At 40.5% G+C, this 23,390-nt stretch overlaps 1 protein-coding gene across 1 annotated transcript in view; it reads right to left on the bottom strand.

Moving 5' to 3' along the window:
• Positions 1–23,390, bottom strand: part of ST8SIA6 (ST8 alpha-N-acetyl-neuraminide alpha-2,8-sialyltransferase 6) — a 126,016-nt gene that overhangs the window by 46,632 nt on the left and 55,994 nt on the right. Inside the window, exon 3 of the mRNA XM_049777802.1 lies at positions 7,194–7,283. Coding sequence (XP_049633759.1) covers positions 7,194–7,283 — 90 coding nt within the window. The remainder of the gene's footprint in view (positions 1–7,193; positions 7,284–23,390) is intronic.

Raw genomic sequence — 23,390 nt, forward strand, 5'->3', positions numbered from 1 at the left:
TATGAAGCAAGAAGATGGTCAGCATGAAGAGATTCACCCACGAGTCACTCGTGGAAATGAGGTGAGAAAGGTAAAGGAAATGTGAAGACAGACGCATCAGGAATGGGAAGATACACATTTGGGCTATATCAGACTAGAGATGATATTTAAGTCTATGAGACCCAATGTCCCTGTGGAGTGAATGAAAAGAAATGAAAGCTAAAAACTGGAAAACATAGTCGGACACTAGCTTAAAGCATGAGCTACCAGGCAGTAGAAATGCTTGCTTTTTTTTATTTATTCAAGACTTTGAGAAGATAATCCCCAGGGAGTATGATATGCAGCTTCCAGTTGAGAATTGACAATTCCTGGGCCTCGCGTAGTGCTGAGCATAGGGATAGTGCTGTGTGCACTTCTGGAATTGAAATTTAATATGCTGCTGGAACATTAAAATACCCATAGGTATCAGGCATTAATTTAGAATTGCTAGTAGCTGGATTCTTAATATCTGAACTAATAACAATTATGCATCAGCCCTGATCTTACCAAAGACACACCGATGCCCCTCAAGGGTCAATTTGGGTAACTGTCAAGCAAGATAATATGCTCTATGCATATATATTTATTTATGTATCTTACAAAAGCTTGAGGAAAGGGAAATGTACACTATTTTGGAGATAGATTGCTTTGAAGTAGCTTCACATTATAAAGCAATATGCTTTTCTCATCTTCCATTTGTGACATGTAATTCTGTTCTCATTAGAGAAGGGAAAAGGGAACAGTCAGAATTTTGCCCAAATCCTCTCTCTGCCATTCCCAACTATCTTGACATTCTGCAAACCATTTAAATCCTATGAGTTCATCATGATCACGTATATAATTAGAATAGCAAAGCCTACTGTAAAGAATTAGGACAAGGACCTACATACTTGGCTGTTTTTACTACTACTGAAAATTGGGTAAAAGAAGCTACTCTTATGATAAAAATGCAAGTTACTGTTATGATAAAAATGTAAGCTGTTGTTATGATAAAACTGTAATGTAAAGGATTGTAAATTTTGTGCTCAATTTTCTGCGGTTAGGTACTAACTGATCCCAAATGCAGTGATCTAAAACAACCCAAAACAGTCATTCCCACACAGTACCTATGGGCCAGGATCTTAGGATCAGCTTCACTATGTAATTTTTTGTTTGTTTATTTTGGGCTACAGCCAGCTGCACTCAGGGATTACTCCTGGCAGGTTTGGGGAACCATATAAGATACTGGAGATCAAACCTGGGACAGCCATGTGCAAGCCAAATGCTAGCCACTGTGCTATATTGCTCCAGCCTCCTCTTCTCTCATCAGGACACACAGTGATGAGGATGTTTGGGCCAAAAGATCTGCTTCCACTGTGGCCCACTCACATGACCAGAAAGCTGGTAGTGGTTCCTGGGTATAGACCTCATTTACTAACTATGTGGAAAATCTACATTTCCTTATGACAAGGTAACTGGCTTCCCCCAGAACACACACTCCAAGAGAGAGCAAGGTAGACCTTACCCACTCAGACATCTAGCCTGACCTGACCTTGGTAGTCACAGTTCATGACTTTTGCCATTGATTTGGAAGTTATGGTTCATTGTTTCTGCAATATGGAGCATATGGCATAGGGCATCCTCTTCAGTGACAGGAGGAGAAAGCATGTAAATTCTAGGAGAAGAGAATCTTGGGTGCCATATTGGAGGCTGGTTGCCCTAAATGGTAAATAAACTGGACTTTTTCTATAATTTGTTTTATCTGGAGATGTTGAACCAAAGGAACAGATTTGCTTTCTTGTTATTACTTCTGAAATTGGGGACAATTACAATGATCTAACATAAGTGTGATTATTTTTTTTCTCATCTTAGGAAAGCTTTCTTTCAAATGACTAGTAATTTGAGGGGATGTGAGGAAGACTTCTAATGGAAAGAAGACACAATAATCACCCTTTTAGTGTAATTAGAGAGCTAGTGATTTCATTTTCTTGAGAAAAAAATTTGATTTTATTTCCACTGAAAGATACTTGACATTGAAGAAAGCTCCATAATGGAAAAAAATGAGACCAAGTAATTCTTACCAATATTAATTAAGAAAGGCAGATTAGAAAAATAAAAATAAACACTTTTTATTTTCCACCCCTTATCCCCTACTTGATTGAAAGGTCATTCTATTTTCTAAATCTTTAAACTGAAAGAGTTAATTTTTTTTTTAATTTCTGGGGTTGGAGCCACACCTTGTAGTTCTCAGGGCTTACTCTTGGCTCTGTGCTCAGAGATCATCCCCTATGTGGGATGCTGAGAAATCAAACTTTAATTTACTACATGCAAAGTGATCTCCCGACTTGTTCTACTATCACTCCATCCCCAGAAGTTATATAATTTTTTATAAAAATAAAAGTCACACATGCTCAAAACACCCCCCATAAGATATATTTGAGAATTAGAAATTATAGATTATTTTTAATGCTTCTAATTATAAGATGGCTATTTCTTATGTATTCTTGGAGATGTACAAGGATAATTAAACATATTTGCCGTAACTTTGGTTTTAGATACTTCCATCGTAACCTCAACCTTAGCTTGTCAGCCTCACTTTATATTTCCTACTGGGGGTCATAGAGTTAGTACAGAGATCAAAACCCTTGTCTCAGATTCAGCTGACCCCAATTTGAATCTCTGGCACCACACAGGGTTCTGAAATACCTACCACTGGGCATACTCCTGAGCACCGAAGCGCAATAGTTGTAGACGTGGCCACCAAGAGTGACCCCAAAACGAAAAGGATGTATCATATTGATATGAACTTGTTAATATCTCTTTTGTGACCTATTTAGCACTCAAGGAAAAAAAACTTGCTGGATTTTAAAGTGCTTAAAACTGCCCATAAAAGGAAGCTAATGGACCAAGGTGAGGGGGTTGAAGAACCCATAAAAGTACCATTGACTTAGCATTGAAGGGAAATTAGTCATATGTCATTTTAAATCAGGCAAATCTTGTATATAGCCCAAAGTAGCTTTCCTTGATAGACAAGTTAAAACTTCAGAATATTTTCTTTCTTTGCAGGCTATCAAGTGATATGCTCACATTAGAGTTATTTTCTTTTTTTCTGAGCTGCCATAATTTACATCTCTTCTTTTCAATGGCAATTCAGGTCATGCTGCACTCTCCAAGAAAACAAAAAATAAAAAAGCACACTTAGGATGAGTTTTCAATCTACTTTGCCATTCATTCTGTGAAAAGGAGCTCCTTCTAATAGGCATTTTTATACTGCTCTCATAAGGGCAGCTTCCAGAAACTTTCAGTGATTTTGGTCATTTTAAAAGGCACCACATGTAAATAGTCATCAAACACATGATCACCAAGGAGTTTGTGGATCAAAGCTTACGCAAGGCAGTGCTCCAATCATCAATCAATACACACACACACACACACACACACACACACACACACACACACACACACCAATACTAAGAAAAAACCAAGCGTTTGAATGCAAGTGAATCTTCATGCCTAATAATTGTGTAGAAAAAAGGCAGTATCTTATATTTTGTTCCTGAATTTTCCAAACCTCTCCTTTCACTAGAGATACTATTCTGTTGCTATTTAAAAAAATATTTTAGGTCTACACCAGGCCAGGTCCATAGACTGTTTTCTCAAAAGAGATATAAACTAAGCCATGAAAGACCATGGGTATGCAGGCCATGCAGCAGAAAGCTGGCTATTTTGGAAAGAGAGGGAAGGTCAAGCTCCTACCTTGTGGAAGCCACACCTGCTGTATCCATCACTCAGAATCTCTATTTTGCCCACGGCTTTGCCTCAGCACCCTTTTACAGTTCTCTTTGGGGACACCAATGTACCCAAACTAATTTGGTCTTATATTACCAGAGCTTTTTAGATTGAATATGGACACCCTTCCTCATATCTTCCTTCTTTAAGAAAGACAGGCAAGTACAAAAGCTGTAGTATCAGTAATAGTGCTTTGCATTTCTGGACATCTTCATTTGTTGATGCTGTCATCTCTATAGGAACTCACCAATTTAACAGAATGGACAATTATATATAGGGTTATATATAGGGAAGTTACTAATTCTTCTGCCATTGTATTAATGACTTAATTGGAGATACAATAATTTTCTTGACTGTGCTTACTATGGCACTTCTTTTTTCTTTAGAAGATTATTTTCTTCTTTTCCTTTTTTCTTTCAAGTCATTTTTTAAAATAACTTTGCTCTCACTTATCTGGAAACAAATGTATTATGGTCAACTATGTCAACTATGTGATGAATTTTCTTCAAATAAAGTTAAAGAGAAAAGTTACATTTAAAACTTTTTTTAAAAAGTTAAAGCAGGCCAGAGAGATGACATTGAGATTAAAGTGCCTGCCTTATATGTGGCTGATCCCTATTTGATTTCCAGCAACAAATATGGTCCCCTGAGACCAGAACCAGGAATAATCCCTGAACACTGCCAAATATGGCACCCAAGCTCAAAATTGATAATACATAAAAGCAAAATATTTTTTTCTACCTCTAAGAAAAAACCTTTGGGGAACTTATGATAAATGGGATTATCTGAATGGCATGTATTACATTATTTATATAAATTCTTTTATTGATCACTTTTGGTGGGTGCTTTTCTTCATAAAAGACAGTATGGCTGCCAGAAGTTTCCTAAACAGGGACCATATTCTTCAGTACCATCCACAAGCCAATTTTACTTGGTTCTTATACAAAACCAGGCACATCATCCCAATCATTTGGGTGGCTGGTTTTAACCATTGAGCAATGAATAGAAGTGAAATGTCTCTTCCAAATAATATGTTTTCCCTCTGGAGTATCTTCTCTTTCTCTTGAAAGGTTGGGCTAACCTGCTGAAGATGACTTCAATGAACAATGGAAGGAGCCAGCATGCTGAGTCAATATGCAAAGGAGAGTGGCTGAATCAAGAAGGAATTAGTCTATGATGAAATTTGTATTAAAATAATAAAATTCTGTGTTAAGCTTCTAAGGGAACTTTTGTTGGAATGATTCATTTGCCTTGATTAATTGATGGACATCAAGAAAAAGTGTGTGTACATATTCTTGGGATGGAGCATGTGGAATGATCATAGGCAGTACCAGAAAGTTTGGAGTGTGAGGGCAAACATGATTAAGTCCTGGGTCTAATTTCCCTTCTCAAGTATCTCCTTGTGGGGCTTAGAGGACCATATGGGTTGCTGAGGATCAAGACTCAGTTCATTTGTCTTAGAAAAACTCAGTTCATGAGGATACAAGGATGGACAACTTGGAAATCCATACAATCATTGTTTTCCTGTCATTATAAGCAGAATGGACTAAAAGTAGCCAATCACACTGAGAAATAAGCCAATGAGCAACTGTGACATAGTTAGCTACCAGCACTTGAAGTACAGTAAAATATTGTCTTGGGTGGGAAAAAATAGACTAGCAAAACCTTGAGAAAAGTTTAGGGGAAAATGACAAGGCAGGAAAAAACAGAAAAATATATTTTCAAAGCAAAATAGGGATTCAAAGAAATGGAAAATTGTTTTTTTGCAAAAGGAATTGGAAAGTACAGATACATAATACATATTTTTAAGATCTATATGTAAGGGATAGTAAATGCTTTGAAGGTCCAAAATAAATTAATTTTCTCAACAAATATTTCCTGAGCAGCTACTGTGTCCTGAGTATCACAGGTACCCAGCACAGAGGTGGGTGTATGAACCCTTTGGAACTCGTAATGACATGGAATAAAAAATGTAACACACAGTCTTGCTTCTCTCTGTAGGGCAACTGCTCATTTTCCTTTATTCAAAAAATGTAGCAAGACCAAGCTGAAGATAAAAAAAAAAAAAACCAACAACTTAATTTTCTTCCCCTCTAATTCCACCTTCCTAAAAAAAATCTATGGAAGCCATCTGAAAGGGACAAATTGGCTGAAGAAAGAGAAAATTCTATGTCTTTAACAGAGCATGACAAACACAGAGCTAAATAATTACTTCCAAGGAAATGAAATGGCTCGTTATCAAACACACTCAATGGCTCTTCCGATTGTGCCTGTCTCTGAGATGGCAACGGTCACAGAGCACCTGATTTCTGACAATAAGCAATACGACTGTCAAAGATTGGTCTCCTGTGTGCAAAATAACACTCCCGTCACAATGGGCAATTCATGCCTGCTCTCTCCAGACCTTGGCTAAACAGAACACCAGTACTGGCTAATTACACTAGCCAGCTGAAAATTATGTGTGGAACGCAAAGGCATTCCCCTAAAGAACAGCCAAGGAAAGGTCTTAAAACCAAAAGCACCAGGGGAAAGGGAGAACAAATGCACAGGCATTTATTTGCCATCAGCGCTCTCAGGACAGCCAGTTTAGTGAATGCAACATAAAAGAGGGGTAAAAAAATCTCTGCTTTGCAATGAACAATTTTCATGATTAGAGAATCCTCCCATCTCTCATCTCTGATGCTTGGATGCACAGCACAAAAGCACCCTAGAGGTGAGGAATTTGTTACTCTGGGGAATAATACTAATTGGACGCAGAGACAGAGCTGATGACATTCAACTTTCACATGCTGATATTCATATCAGACCAGGAGGACACCTGCTTGGCCCAGGGATGAGACCTTCCATCTGTTTGGTATCTGATGAGTATGGCGTGGGCTGGGTTAAGAATTGCATGGAATGCAAGTCCCTTGAGAGATGTTTCAGAAGGATGTTAATATAACACCCTAGCCAACCAAAGAGAGGTTCCTGCATGATCAAACAGTGGTGCAGGGCCATCTCAGATACACACATTACTTTAAGTCCATCCCAAGGTTCTTAAACTCGTCCTGCAAGAAGAGAAGCATTTCAAATGTTCATTATAGGGCTCCCTAGAGGTGAGCTCCTTGGAGGGAAGAAGATTCACTCAATTGGGCTATCTCAGCAAAGCTTCAAGACTCTGAGGACAAGAGAAAAGGCACCTGAGAGGAAGGGGGAAGGAGGTGATACAATGGGACAGAGAAATAGCCCCCACTAACAGGTACCCCATCCCACCCTACTGAACCCCACCAGAGCTGGTCCAAGCTCCTAGTTAAGTATAAAAGTATGTCTGCAGGGTTAGCATCCACATAAATTCCAAACACCGTGCAACACTCTGAAAATCCAAGATTCATTTTTAGGTGCCATGAAATAGGAAGAGTAGAACTTACGTTTTTGTCTTGTTGGAGAAACTCCTGAAGTCATGCTGTAGATTTTTGCATTTTTCCATCAGCTGGAGCGACTTTTCATTCAGATAGGAGCTGGTGGGTCATAGAGATGGAAAGACAAGATAGTCTGAAAATGAGGGCTTATGAGATATGGCTAACAAAAAACAGATTTAATTGATACAGTGGCCTGTACTGAGCATGTTTGTTCCTTCCCTTATTGAATTTCTCCATGGAAAAGGAAATTGATATTTTCACCTTTGACAGGTCTAAATTAAAAGAAAAAAGTTTTCACTGTAAAGTCAAACAGAAAAGGACTCTTTTATGAATGATTTGGTATTTTTCTATTTTTAGACTTGGCTCTGCCAGGAACCAGTTATGGAAGAACTTGTATTTAGAAATAGACTTTTTCAAAAAGCTGTTGTCTCTGGTAGAAAACAAGCAGACATAGGATATCAAGAATTAGATCCCAAAAGAATAGCAAGTATTTGGAGTCTTGAATTATAATAATGGTAATAGGTTATGGTAACTCTATTAGTTTTGCATAATAATATTATCAAAATTACTTAGATTCTTATAACAGCAATGTTAGAAGGACATGTGCTGTTCTTTCAAGAACTTAAAAAAATCTAAATTTGGAAGAAAGTCAAAAACCTGGTTTAACACATAGGACATTGGAGTGGGGCTGTTTAAAGACCTTTCACACACAAATACACACACACACACACACACACACACACACACACACAAATACACATCGACAGCCAGATATGTCTCTGAGATGAGTGGATGAACAGTTCTTGGGAAAGAGGGAAATAGAAAGAGAGAAAGAGGGTGAAAGTGGGGAAGAGAGGAGGAGAAAGTATAAAAATGAGAGAGTGAGAGACAGAGACAGAGACACAAAGAGAACCATACAGAGGAGTAGGAGCCTGGGCTGACAGACTACATACTCAAACATGCCACCCATCACTTTCCTTCAACTTACAGAATAAGTAGCTACCTTCAACTTGCTATTAATGCCTTTATTTAATCAACCCAGTGGTCCTTCCTGGGAATCTAAGATGGAGCCAGGAAGCCTACAAGCCCAGAATGCTCAGGACACAGAGGAGGAGAAAAGATAACATGGCAGGTCCAGGTGGTAGAATAAAGCAAAACTCTAAGTCAGAACTGCCACCACCTCCATCCACCAGCACCACCAAGACTAGCCCCTACAACCACAGAAAATGGCATGGCCCCTTTCCTCATGGATTGTACCATGTACTTGAGTTACCAAACAACTTGGTAAGAACTTGAGTTACCCAACTTGGGAAGAACTTGAGTTACCAAACAAATAAGCGTTTCCATAGAGAGAGAATTCAGAGCTCTCTGGGTGCCTTAACGAAGAATAACAGAGAGTTTGGGGGAAGTGCTTCAAGTCAGTTACTGAGGTGGCAAGTCTAAGGACAGCCCAGAGGAACTAGATGAGTGAAGAAAAGTTGGAAGAACATTAAGGAGCTGCATGGGAAAAAATTTCAAAATGTTTGAAAAAAGGCAGATGGCTCAAAGGGCTCTGACACTGCAAATAGGAGCTTCTGGCATAAGAAGTGGGAATCAGAACTTGAGGTGGGCTTGATAATGGTTTACATTCATCCTGATAAGAGGGGATGTGGGGGTGGAATGAGCCCTGAGGTTTCTTTTGAGATGTTCACTAGGAAAGGAAATGAAATGAAATGAGGGAAGGTTGAGCTACAGAAAATGCAGACATACTAGATGGAGGATTTTGCAAGGTTCTTAAAGAGAGATGAAGGGACTTTGCTTCCTAGCCAGGACAGACAGCATTGGCAAAGAGAATGCATGCATCACCCTATGAAATGGTTCCTATGATGAACATTGGTTTTCCTGCTGAGATCTCATGACCTGTCTGGAGGATTTTGTAGGGAGTCAGATGCCACATCACAGAGGGCCCTAGGCTGCTCCCATGGCAAGGTAGCTCCATCATTCTAAGACCTTGCTGGTGTCACTGCTTCCTTGACAGTGGTTGGAGCAGTAAAAGACCAGCTGTCAAAGTTGCTAAGCTGAAAGAGAAGCTGTTTCCTGACCTCTCACTGAATAGGGGCCACCACTTCAGCTGACTAGTACATCAGGGACATTTTGGGTGCAGAGGGATGCATTTAGATAAACCAAACAGGATGCAGGGGCTGGCCCCAGAAGTCCCTTAGCTAACCATTGAGATGAAAGAAGAGTGCATGGCTTAGATAATACATAGGACACTTGTCTTGCATAAATCCAATCTGGGTTTGATCCTGGCATCTCAGATGGTCCTGAATCCTCCAGAAGTAATTTATTTCTTTTTCCATTTTTTTGGGGGGGCCACACCCTGCGGCACTCAGGGGTTACTCCTGACTCTGCGCTCAGAAATCACCCCTGATTAGGAAAACCATATGAGATGCTAGGGATTGAACTTGTGTCCATCCTGGGTCAGTCACATGCAAGGAAAATACCCTACCACTGTGCTACCACTCTGGTTCCCCAGAAGTAATTTCTGAGTGCAGAGCCAGGAATAACCCCAGAGCACTGCTGGGTATGCCCCCCTAAAATAAAAGAACAAAAAAGGAAGAGTTTCAGGATATGGTGAATAAAATTAGCCAGTTACATAGCCTAGTTGGTTGTCTACTTAAGCTCCTTAGCCAATTTGCAAAATAAAAACAAAATAAGAGGATAAAAGCTTCTTGTCCTTGGAACATGTTCAAATCTGTAGCAAAGCAGAGAGAAACCCAAGAGATGCAACTCCAATCACTGAGAACAGAGAAGATGCAGCTTGAAGGGGACCAAGTTGCATCTGAAGCTTCATCTATAATAGAAGCTGAACAAAATAAATTCATTCACTGTTTGTTTTTCAGGAATGGACTGAAAAATCTCATTTGCAGGTGGGGACACACATAAAATAGCAACATCAAGAGTCTGTTTCCATCCTTGCTTGGCAGAAGAAGCGAGCACTAGCAGATCTGCCCAGGATCCAAATACTCAAACCCCAGCTGAACTAATCACCTCAAATGTGTCTTTCAGCATCAAGGGAAGCCAGTAGGTGACTATTGAATTCCAGAGGAAAGAGTTACAGGCTATTGTGATCGTCCACTGGAAGTGAAGGACAGAAGAAGGGCAAGTTATGAATAATTCCGACATTCAATTCCTTCTCCAGAATTCCTCAGAAATGCTTTTGCAAGCATCCAAACTGCTGAGAATTCCCTGCAAAAACATCTCTTCCTCCTCTCTCACCTCACTTTCTTCATCACTCTCTCTTTCCCTCTGTGCTTCCAGATTGCATTCTGGACTTTTTAGAGCTTGGCTGGTTTCTCACTTTGCTGTATTTCATTCCAGCAGCTCCCACTAATGAAGCAAATGACCAAGATGATGTTGCTTTGAATAATGATGGCTTGGCAATATCAGAACCTCAGAGGGTGACAAGCAAGCACCAAGTACATTCTGTGTCCTTAGATCGAAGTGTCTTTGTGTATAAAAAGTCAAAACCATTTGCCCAGCTAAAATTGTAGTAGCACTGGGGGCTGGAGGGAGTAAGGAGAGCAAAGATAATGTATTGAAGCCATTAAGATAATTGGGTTTGAGGGGTTCCCTCTTACTGGGGTGCTCTCTGCTTGGAGCCTTCAAGTAAAGACTTGAAGGCATTCTTTACTTCATCTTTGTTCAATAAAATTGTTGCACAGATTCTGTAAATATTAATGTATTCCCCTCCCATTTATGTGTAGAAATTTAACCCCTAAGTTCTTTTTTATCTTTTTTTTTTTGGGTGGGGGGAACCACACCAGGTAGTTTCTTGACTTAGGTCACACTTGGTTCTGTGCTCAGGAATCATATCTAGTGGTGAAGGGATTTGAACAAAGGTCAAGGCTGTGGCTGCATGTGAGACATGTATCCCTAATACAGAGAGATTAGTCTGTCCACACCTGTTTGTTATTTTTGTTACTTGAGCATGTTTCTGGTTTCCCGCCATTGGGATTCAGTCATAAGAATTCCCAAAATTCTATTCAGTGCTCTTGTCTTCTTACTGTGTCTTTTTTAATTAAATATTTGTTAACTTAAAACATTGTGGTTTATAGTTATTCATAGTTGAGTTTTAGACATATAATATTTCTGCACCATCAATGTCACCCTTCTCACCAATGTTCCCAGAGAATAGCCCGTGCCCATCCCCAGCCTGCCATCATAACAGGCACCTTTATAAATTTGGTTGTTAAAATTTGAGTTTCATGATTTTATTGTTTTGACCCTGTAGCTTGGATATTTAGTCTGTCCTTCCAGGAGTAGCCCTGAGCACCATTGGGCTTGGCCCAAAGACAAAAAAATAAATGTGATTAAAGTCTAACAAAATATCCAGAGTACTTAGTAGACACTGATAAGGAGCCTCTAACAACTAGAGATAATGTCACCTGAGCATGAGTTGTCATTAATGTAATCAGAGCTCTGGATGAACAGAACAACACAAAGGACAATATTCCTGCAGGCAACAAATAAAGTGACTATCAGTTAACAGCAATCTGCCCTGGAAGCATCAGTGTGACCCTAAAGTGGCCAAGCTGACTCTAGCTGTGTCAGATCACTGTTCTCAGGAATCTCTGAAGCTTGTACCATGGGTCACAGTACATGGAGGCCTTGGAACTAAAAGTTGAAGTCAGAGGTCAGACTTTTCTGAGAGGTAAACACATGCATGCTGAATCTTGAGAATGAACAGTGGCCATTTTCACAATCATCCTCATTTCCAAATTGCAGAAACCTGTGTTTTGGCAAATGTACTTTAACTTGTGGCCCCAGGGATCCCACTTTACAAATGGAACCTTTTCCATGGACTCTTTTCTCCATACACCCTAGAGCCCACTCCTGTTGCAAATATTTCTGCAAATAACTTCGGCTAACTTTGTTTTCCCTTCATTTTGATCTAACTCTGAAGAGCTTTGTTCTTGACAAAGATGAATGATCCAGCTCTCTCAATCAGTTACCCTAATGTATTCTTGGCCCCCCTACTGTTGTTAATAGCTTTCCAAAAAAAAAAGGAAAACCATAACTCTCACACAGATAGGAAATGAACACAGGTTAAGAATCTAATTTTATGCATCATGAGGGAAGCAGTTCAAAGATGCAATCCAAAGCATAGAGACGTGTATTGATAGGGAACTTACTATCAGATGAGGATGATGAAGGTGTTCAGACTTCCTCCACACCTCAGTTTGTTCCAAGGGCAATTGGAAGGCCTAGTTCAGGTGTGCATCTTTTGGGACAGACAGATGACTCTGATTTGCATGAAAATTAAACCGAGTGGTGTCCCATGAGATAAGAATGATGTGCAAAATATATTAAAACTTGAACATCAGGGGCTGAGGAGCTATTACTGGGGGTAAAATGTTTGCCTTACACAGATACCAGGGTCATGACCCTGGTTCAAATCTCTGGTACGATCACCTGAAAACCACCAGGATTTACTCCTGAGACAGGAATGGCCCCTAAACAATACTGGGTATGACTCAAACACCTCATTTGGCCCAGCACCCCCAAAATAAAAAGAAAATATTTGAATTCCAATTGGACAATCAGAAAAGGAAGTCTTGAGAGAAAATCAAGAGCGTGTTGGGGACAAGAAAAGAAAACAAAGTGATCGAACAGGGCTATTAATTGGTAATTTTTCAGTGTGAGACAGTGGGGGACTAAAGCTAGCCCCAAATGTGGCACAAAGCAGAATTTTTTCTCCAATCTGTTTCCAACTCTTCCTCTTTTTAATTCTACCCAGTCAAGATTGCTATGACCTTTCTCTCATGTGCTTTGCATTTGAAAATCTTGTACAAACTTTAAAACCATTTCTTGATGCAAAATTCTGGATGAGGCCTCTTGATTCAGTGTGAAGATCCTCAGAATAGCTGATATTGGCTGGGAGTTTTATATACTTGACCTCAATACACAGAAATGTAATCTGTAAGTTAAATATGATCACTGGAAAGCACCATACAAGGTAAGTTCTGTGTTCACTTTAAAAGAGAAAAATAAGACTCCATATACACTAATTCCACTTGTGAGAATTGGAATGGGGCTTTGAACCCAGATTCTTTATTTAGGGGGTTATTGGGGGAACTGAGCTACACTTTGTGGTGCTCAGGGCTTAGTCCTGGTTCATGATCCCACAAGGGATTATTCCTGATGGAGCTCAGGAGAGCATATGCAGTATTAGAGATAGAACCAGGCTGTCCATGTACAGGGCAAAAGCACTTTTTCAGCTTCCCTCCCTCTTTAGTCCGCTAATTACATATTCCAACCAATATCAGAACCCATTTCTGTTTTCAGGGCACTCCATCCTTCAGAGAGTGCCCTTCCTGGCCCTACAGCCCTCATTAGCTCAGTTTCCCAAATTGAGTCCATTGACACAAGATTCTTTCTTCATCTAAATTCTAGCCATCCTTCTCTGAAGTTGGTTCAATGAGGTATCACCCTTGGGAAGGCCTGGAAGAGCCTGATGCAGCCTGACTGTAATATAGTTATCTATAGGCATATACATGGGTCTCATCTAGTGGAGAAGTGACAATCTTCATTCCCAAAGTAAAAGACGAGTTTGGTCTTCCTGAGTGTCTTCATGCCCTATTCCTTATCTATAAATGTATCAGTCCTATGAACTGTAATTCTAGACATGTATTCTTCCTAAAAAGTGGACTAAAGATCTTTGTTAAAGCATCATTGTCATATCCAAAGAAGAAGGGTTTCACTTGGCTATTAAAATGATCCTTATTTTGAAACTAAGGGCCAGGAGTGTAACCAAATGGGAGTGAGGCCTTGGGTGTGGTCCCCACGAGAGCACTGATTGAGTTGGTTGAATGTCAAATCAGGAGCCGGTGCCTCATTTGTTTCCATAGTGAAATGCCTGCTAAGTAGGATCCCTGTGATGCTGTATTGTCGAGAACAGTCCCCCTTAGCACCTGTCTGACACACACTTCTGCTGCTCTTTGGTCTTCAGAATTGCCCAGCCACCAACATCAAGTGAGCCAAATACTCCGCTTGCTGCCTCTCAATTCCTAAAATTGGCCCAGGCTTTCCTTTTTGGGGATGGCCCAAAGCACTTGATCTACATCTTGTTCCCTTCTCATGATTAGATCAGAGCATTTTCAAGTCTACTCAATCAGTCCCTTCTCAGAATTAAGTCCATATCACTTCCTCCCAAAACCCACTACTGAAACTGGCTAATCTATAAAACGCAGGAACACCTAATCAACACAACCCAGAGTCATACAAGACTAAAACTTGTGCTAAGTGGGAGGGCTCTCTTCAAATGCCTCTCTTGCATTAGTCTGATCCATGGACTCTTTAATAAATTATCTGAACTCTAGCCTAAATCAATTTTGTGCATCTAAAAAATTCTTTTACCCAGCCTGACCACTGGGACCCAGTTTATATATCTATATCTATATATTTATTTATTTCTGAATATTTTTAATAAGGAAGTATTACCATTCTAAACTCAAACACATTCAATTCTTAGTATAGTACATCAAAGGTATATCTTGTTCTTTACAGTAAGTTCTCTGAAAACATTATAACATAATTACAGGATATACACAAAATTAAATATATCAGCATGATGCAACTATTCAGTAGTGCATACAGTGCATTATTTATAAGAAACCACAAGGACACAATTCTTATAAATTAACATGGATTATTGTTCCCAGGTTTGTGCTATTTATACCTGTTAGTGATAGTGACCATCAACTTTTTTAAGGTTTGGAGTCAAAGGAGCACTGTAAAAACAATGTTAGTGTGGTAATTATCGTTTGCATGGTCCCACCAAAGTATTGGGGTCATGGAAAGGAAAAACTTTGGCCTAAGTAGAAGGAGACCCTACCCCTGAAGTTTCCTGACAGAAGACCATTTCTAGGCTCCAAGCAAACCAGTTTGTCCAATCCCAGTCATTGTCTGCAGTGCCCATACAGTTATATCTTTCACAGTCTCTGTTGTTGATCTCACGCCTCTGCATTAAAGGTCCTGGAATCTGTACATCCCACATTGAAGTCAGGATGGTATGGAGCGGTGTCTAATTTCATCTCACAATTAATGAGCAATGCAGAAAGCCCTGTCTAGTACACAGTCGTTGTTGTTTAAATCTTCTCTGTGTTAAGGGAAGACTCTTTTGAGTAAATCGATGTCAGAGCAGCAGTAGGGTCTTCCCCGGTAGAGGATTGCTTCCAGGTGATGTCATAAACAATGTTGAATATTTCATAGATGGCTTCCCTGGTTCAGGAGTGACTGGAAAATGCCCAAACCTCTGAGGCCTGTGCCAGGTCATCATGTCAATGTTCAGGGTTTGTAAGGTTTCATTGCACCACAAGATTAGTGTGTTCCTGTCTCTATTAGATAAGAACTTATTTGTATGTATAGTATTTTCCATTTTAATGTGCCCATGCAAACAAGGAATAATGCTACATGGCGTTATCAGCACATAAGGGGGCCGCAAGAACAAGTCCAACAATCCCTGTGACCTGGTTCAAACATACACATTAAACTGAGGGACTCTTTCACCAAAATTTCTTATTGAACAGTTCCCAGCAAGATTGGTGCCTATGGGGATGCTCGAACAAGTCCAATAATCTAATTGACTTGTTCTTATATTATATATACGTTAAATGGAGGGACACTTCTAAAAACTTCCTTATTTAACAATGAGCCAGGTCTTTAAGACAATGTTCAGGGTGTAAGGTCCTACTGCATTACAAGATTTGTGTGTTCCCATTTGTATAAGATAAGAACATGTTTGAATATAATTTCCCAAAGGAAATTGCAAAGGAAGAACAGTATCACATGGCAAAATTATGCCTATGGGGATATTAGAACAAGTCCAACAATCGAATTGACTTAGTTCTTATATAAACTTTAAATGGAGGGACACTTCTACTAACTTCCTTATTTAACAAATAACAAAGGGATAAAAAGTGGGAAAAATAAACAATCTAACTTAAGACAGTGGACTCAATAGTCACCGTATGTGGGAACTAATCAGAAACCTAGTATGGTAGCAAACACAGTTACACAGTGAAGAAAGGAAGAGGCCAAGAAGCCGCTGAGAGTGAACAAGTAGAAAAAGAGTACTGGCCTCTTCCCAGCCTGAGAGTCCATCCTCTCATTTTTATTTTGAATATATATGGTGCCCCCACGCAAAGTGGTCTCCTCCCAGACTGAGAGTCCATCCTCCCATTTTTATTTTGAATCTATATGGTACTCCATTTTTAAAATGGAGACCAATGAGAAAAAAAATACCAGTGAATGTCAAGGCATACATCGGCCCACCCTCCACCCCATGCGTCCTCCCCACTTAGTGTAGGGAGACAGAGGCAGAAAGACTGAGGACCACGATAGAGTCCACCTAGGCCGGCAACCAGGGAATACCTGGAATAAAGGGAAGATAGCTAGGGAGAATGCCATCCGGCATGGGGTGTCCCCTAACCCCAATACCTGGGAAGAGCTGGCCTCTAGGATCAAGGCACCGGAAGCCAGCTATCTGCCCGGCCCCTCCCTTTGCTCCTCCTCTCTAGAGTAGGGAAGGGGGGAAGCCTGGGGACACCTAATAGAGTCCACCTGGAGGGTCCTGGTTTTTTTTTTTTCTTATCAAAGGTTGTAATTGTATTCATTTTCTTTTTTTTTTTTAATTTTTTTTTATTTAAACACCTTGATTACATACATGATTGTGTTTGGGTTTCAGTCATAAAAGGAACACCACCCATCACCAGTGCAACATTCCCATCACCCAAGTCCCAAATCTCCCTCCTCCCCCCCCAACCCCCGCCTGTACCCTAAACAGGCTCTACATTTCCCTCATACATTCTCAATATTAGGACAGTTCAAAATGTAGTTATTTCTCTAACTAAACTCATCACTCTTTGTGGTGAGCTTCCTGAGGTGAGCTGGAACTTCCAGCTCTTTTCTCTTTTGTGTCTGAAAATTATTATTACAAGGGTGTCTTTCATTTTTCTTAAAACCCATAGATGAGTGAGACCATTCTGCGTTTTTCTCTCTCTCTCTGACTTATTTCACTCAGCATAATAGATTCCATGTACATCCATGTATAGGAAAATTTCATGACTTCATCTCTCCTGACAGCTGCATAATATTCCATTGTGTATATGTACCACAGTTTCTTTAGCCATTCGTCTGTTGAAGGGCATCTTGGTTGTTTCCAGAGTCTTGCTATGGTAAATAGAGCTGCAATGAATATAGGTGTAAGGAAGGGGTTTTTGTATTGTATTTTTGTGTTCCTAGGGTATATTCCTAGGAGTGGTATAGCTGGATCGTATGGGAGCTCGATTTCCAGTTTTTGGAGGAATCTCCATATCGCTTTCCATAAAGGTTGAACTAGACAGCATTCCCACCAGCAGTGGATAAGAGTTCCTTTCTCTCCACATCCCCGCCAACACTGTTTATTCTCATTCTTTGTGATGTGTGCCATTCTCTGGGGTGTGAGGTGGTATCTCATCGTTGTTTTGATTTGCATCTCCCTGATGATTAGTGATGTGGAACATTTTTTCATGTGTCTTTTGGCCATGCGTATTTCTTCTTTGTCAAAGTGTCTGTTCATTTCTTCTCCCCATTTTTTGATGGGGTTAGATGTTTTTTTCTTGTAAAGTTCTGTCAGTGCCTTGTATATTTTGGAGATTAGCCCCTTATCTGATGGGTATTGGGTGAATAGTTTCTCCCACTCAGTGGGTGGCTCTTGTATCCTGGGCACTATTTCCTTTGAGGTGCAGAAGCTTCTCAGCTTAATATATTCCCATCTGTTAATCTCTGCTTTCACTTGCTTGGAGAGTGCAGTTTCCTCCTTGAAGATGCCTGTAATGTCCTGCTCATGGATTGGCAGGATTAACATCATCAAAATGTCAATACTCCCCAAGGCATTATACAGATTTAATGCCATCCCTCTAAAGATACCCATGACATTCTTCAAAGAAGTGGATCAGACACTTTTGAAATTCATTTGGAACAATAAACACCCTCGAATAGCTAAAGCAATCATTGGGAAAAAGAATATGGGAGGAATTACTTTTCCCAACTTTAAACTGTACTACAAAGCAACAATTATCAAAACAGCATGGTATTGGAATAAGGATAGGTCCTCAGATCAGTGGAATAGGCTTGAATACTCAGAAAATGTTCCCCAGAGATACAACCATCTAATTTTTGATAAAGGAGCAGGAAATCCTAAATGGAGCAGGGAAAGCCTCTTCAACAAGTGGTGTTGGCACAATTGGATAGCCACTTGCAAAAAATTAAACTTAGACCCCCAGCTAACATCATGTACAAAGGTAAAATCCAAATGGATTAAAGACCTCGATATCAGCCCCAAAACCATAAGATATATAGAACAGCACAGAGGGTCCTGGTTTTTAACTTCTTTCCTTCAAGGACCTCCAGGCCTACCCTATCTCAACAACAACTTTTTAGTTTTGTTTTGTTTTGGAGTCTGTGGTGCTCAGGTGTTCACTTCCTGGCTCTGCACTCAGAAATCACTCCTGGCAGGCAGGGGGATCATATGGAATGCCTGGGATTGAACCTGGGTCAGTCACATGCAAAGCAAATGCCTTACCTGCTATACTATTGCTCTGGCCCCCCAAATGAAGTTTGTAATACTTAGAGAAGCCTAAAAACACCTGTGAATGGAAGAAACCAAATATCCCGATCAAGACGAGAAACATGGGTGGCAAAATAATGATAATTCAAGTCTTACCTCTGAGACACCTAGATGCATGATCCCCCAAGACAGTTATTTCACCCCTGGTTTCCTGCTTGCTAGGCTGGAGGAAGGGAAGGGCTCTGCAAGGCTTAGCACAGCCCTCTCTTTGGGGTGGTTTCTGCCTGCAGAAGCTAATCCCCCAAAGCCACCTGGGCCAGGGATTAAAATGCGGCTTTGCTGGTTCAGAGATCCTGGTGGGGGGATCATGAAAAACCTTAATGAAGATTTATTTATGATTTGCACTATTCATCATTTGATAGATAGACCAATATGATAAGCCTGAATTCCCAGGGTCTTGCAGAAGGGTGTCAGGAGAACAAAGGGGGCATGTCTGGAAAAATTGTAGCTGTCTTTGTATAGATAGAGTAAGACTTGGATTTTCCTGTTCTGGAAGCATTAACATTAGTGAGAATAGTGTCGAAAGCATTTAAGATATTAGGAATGTTCTATTAAAGCCAAGTTACCAGATCACCAAAAAGAGCATGCTGGTTTGTGTGAGGCTGGTGGTGGTTTGGCCTTAGGAAGACTCTCAAGGAAGTAACATAAAGAAAGAGGGACTTAAGGCGACTTACAGGATTGACCCATCGCGTTCTCCCAAAGATGCTGCACAGATGAGATAGCAGCTGCCAAAGTCCAGTGCACTGGGGTTCTGCCCAGCCTGGCAAACACAGATACCCCTGGGCATGCTTCCACAAGTCCGATGACAGTTGAAGAATTCAGCCTCTTCTGAGAAAAGGCCAAGGGACAAGACTTTTAGAAACAGCTCAGAAATGTCAGCTAAAACCTGTGTTCTAGGGTACAGATGAACTAATCAGCCCCAAACAGAAATCTCTTCTTCCCAACATAAGTTTCTCTACACATAATGTCTACACATTATTTTTGAATCATTCATTATTGAGACTCTAATGTAAAATATGGTTAATGTGTCCATCTGTCCAACACCGCACCCAGCACCATGGTATCCACTTCTCTCCACCAAAATCCAAAGGCCATTTCCTTACAACAGCTTTTTCAAAAGTTCTGTGGAACAGCTCTTCAGTTTTTCTACCTTTGGTCATTTGTTGTTCCTCCACTGTGCATTTTTGAATCTCACAGAGGAGAGCTCTATCCTTCTTAAGACTGTCTTCAGTGGCTAGAGCATTAGCACATCACAGAGGGCACTTGCCTTGAAGACAGTCTTTGTCAGCCCACTTGATGTCCCAAGCTTACTAGGAGTAATTTCTTAGCTCAGAGCCAAGGGGCAATCCCTGAGTATGGCTGGGTGTCCCCCCTCCAAAAAACACCCCAAAAAACAAAGAATCTTATATAGAGAATTGTATGAGATCTTTTAAAAACAAAGCAAAGTGAGCCAGCAAAGGTTCATAGGGTAGACTGATCATCACAGCAAGAGGAAAACTGAGACACTGTGTGTTAATGCCAACATCAACATGAAGAAGTTGCCTGGTCAATGGGAGACCGAGGTAGGTCCAATACTATAGAAAAATAAGTAAAATCTCAGGCCTCAACACATTTCAGCCATGAGCAGAGTCCCTACTTTCTGGCACAGCATTCAAAGGAGGTAGATGCTTCTCTAATTCGCATGAACAGTACAGGTCCCTTGTGGAATTAAAGCTCCTATTGTCAGAATAAAAATTCAGTGACCCTTCAAAATTCAGAACTCTTATCCAAACATGGGAGGGCCTCTCAAAAATGGAAAAGAATGGCAAAAAGAATGTGTCACCATAAAAAGAGCTGATGGCATGTTTCCCTTGCTGTCAATTTTTTTAAACATTAAATGAGACAGAATGTTACAGAATTAGAATCATTTTCAAGCTCTGAAAAGCACTTATGGACACAGAATCCCTGTGAATGAGATGTCCCCAGCCCATCTTGCGAAAGAAAATTATGGTAAACTTTTTCAAAAAGCATTCCCCCAAAGTTGCCCAGGAGTTCCTATTAGATAGTTCTATTGTTAACATTATATCCATTAAAAACATGAACAGAATTTTAGCACCAGATTAGCTCTATAGACTAACTCTTATCAAAAGAGATGTAAACCAAGCCATAAAAAATTGGGGGTACATCAACTATGCAGCAGAAAGCTGGCACTCTCAGGAGGAGAGGGCAGAGCAGGCCCCCACCTTACTGAAGCCAGGCCCAATGCAACCATCACCCAGACTCACCACTGCCTTGGCCCTGTTCCACCACTCCTCTAAAACTCTCTGCAGAGACACTAATTCTGAACAAAGTTCAGGTATGCCGGTATTTGAGCTGATATCATCAGAACTTTTTGGAATGAATGTGGGCACCTTCCACCTCCCCACCTTCTCATATTTCTGGGAGACCTGAAGAACACACCCCACAAAACTCTGGGGTTGGAGCAATAGCACAGTGGTAGGATGCTTGCCTTGCACATGGCTGACCCAGGATGGACCTGGGTTCTGTCCCTGGCATTCCAGATGGTCTCCCAGGCAGGAGTGATTTATGAGTGCATAGCCAGGAGCAACGTGCATAGCCTTAGCATCACCGGGTGTGGCCCAAAACCAAAAAGAAAAAAAAAAAGAAAAAAGAAAAAAGGCCTATCACAATCAGTAATAGTGCTTTGAATTCCTGGACAAATTATTTGTTTGATGTTGTCATCCCTATGGGAATACACCAATTTAGGTGCCAATGTATAGCTGAAATCACTTCATGTTTGGAAACAAATAAAATAACAGAATGATCAGCTAGCCATAAGAGCTTACTAAACTTTCTGCCAATGTCTTAATCACCTTATTGGAGATACAATAATTTTAACAAATTTGCTTGTCACTATACTTTTTTTTTTAAAATTTTCTTTCTTTCCTTCCTTTTTATTTATTTTTATTTTTTTCTTTAATAAGTTTGCTCTCACTTTGCTCTCACTGGAAACAAATGTCTGATGGTCAACTACATCAACTATATGATGATGCATGTTCTTTAAATAAAGTAAAAAATGTGAACAGGTTAGAATTCAAGCGAATGGACTGAGCACATGCTTTGCTTTCAGGAAGCCAGTGTTTACTCCCAAGCACCACATGGTCCTCCAAGCACAGTGAAAGTGACTCTCAACACAGAGCCAGAAATAACTTCTGAGCACCAGTAGGGGTGATCCCTAAACAACTGAAAACAAAATAAGAAAAACAAGAAAATGTGAACAAATGAATAAATGACAACCAGACTCAGGTACTATAAGACTGAATTCAGATAAAAAATAGCCAGAGCAATAAGACAGTGGGTAGGATGCTTGTTTAGGACAGAAAATAGTACAACAGGGAGGGCGCTTGCCTTGTATGTGGCTGACACAAGTTTGATCCCATGGTAGCCTATCTGGTCCCCAAGCACCATCAGGAGTAATTCCTGAGCACAGAGCTGGGATAACCCCTGAGCATTGCTGCATATGGCCCCCAAACAGAAACAAACAAAATATATTAAAAAACAACCTGTCTGAAAAGTAAAATAAAAGTCTAGAGGACAAAAAAAATATCACCAAGAGGAAGAATTAGGACTTGAAGGGTCTTCTCTTTGGGTTCCTGTTATTTATAAGGTTTAATTAATCAGAAGAACTGAGTCTCTGTTCCTGCCGATTAGTTGAGGTTTTACAATACTTAAGACGACGTCTAAATGTCCCCATTAATAAGGAATGAATGTGTTAAGAGAACTCTGGCCATCCAGATTTACTGCATGGAGGTAAATTGTAATTAGGAGGAGTAGCCAGCCAGTCCTCAGAGTCCTATCTATCGCAAAATGGGACGATATGATTACAGATAAAAGTCAACAAGGAAACAGTACCGAGTAACAATCCTTGAAGGATGGAACATGGGGTAAGTGGAAAACCCTGCACAATCAGGCCTCATTATAGACAACTCGGCCTTGCTAAACCCAGGCCAAGAGACTCAAATCTTGATTAACTCACATTAATCTCCCCAAAAGAGTCTCCTATTCACATGTTCCAGCTGACAACATGCCCTGCTGTGATTTCACTTAAAACCTCATATCATCTGCTTCCTGCGAAATCAGAGCTCTTTTGTCTGGCTATGGACTGGGGTGGGGCTGTTTACTTAGGGTGGTGCAAATCTTCCCCGTGAACTTGGCAGGGCCTGAACATCAGGCCCATTTGTCACCAGATATTTTGCTCACAGCATCTTAGATCCTCTTTTCCAGCACCTTCCAGCTAACAGCATCCTTTCTTGTTCCTTACTTCATCCCCAGTCCTATTTCCTGCTCACCTGGAAAAGAAGTCTATGGGCATGGCTATGGTTCTTACTGAGTTGCTTTGTTTTGTTTGGGGAATACACCCAGTCATGCTCAGGAATTACTCCTGGCTCTGCTCTCAGAAATCAGTCCTGATGGGGCCATAGCAGTGGCGCAAGTGGTAAGGCCTTGCCCGCACTAGCCTAGGAAGGACCACGGTTCCATCTCTGGGCCTACATGGTACCCCAAGCCAGTGGCAATTT

Source organism: Suncus etruscus, chromosome 7, assembly GCF_024139225.1.
Source record: "Suncus etruscus isolate mSunEtr1 chromosome 7, mSunEtr1.pri.cur, whole genome shotgun sequence".
In the NCBI taxonomy this organism is placed as follows: domain Eukaryota; kingdom Metazoa; phylum Chordata; class Mammalia; order Eulipotyphla; family Soricidae; genus Suncus; species Suncus etruscus.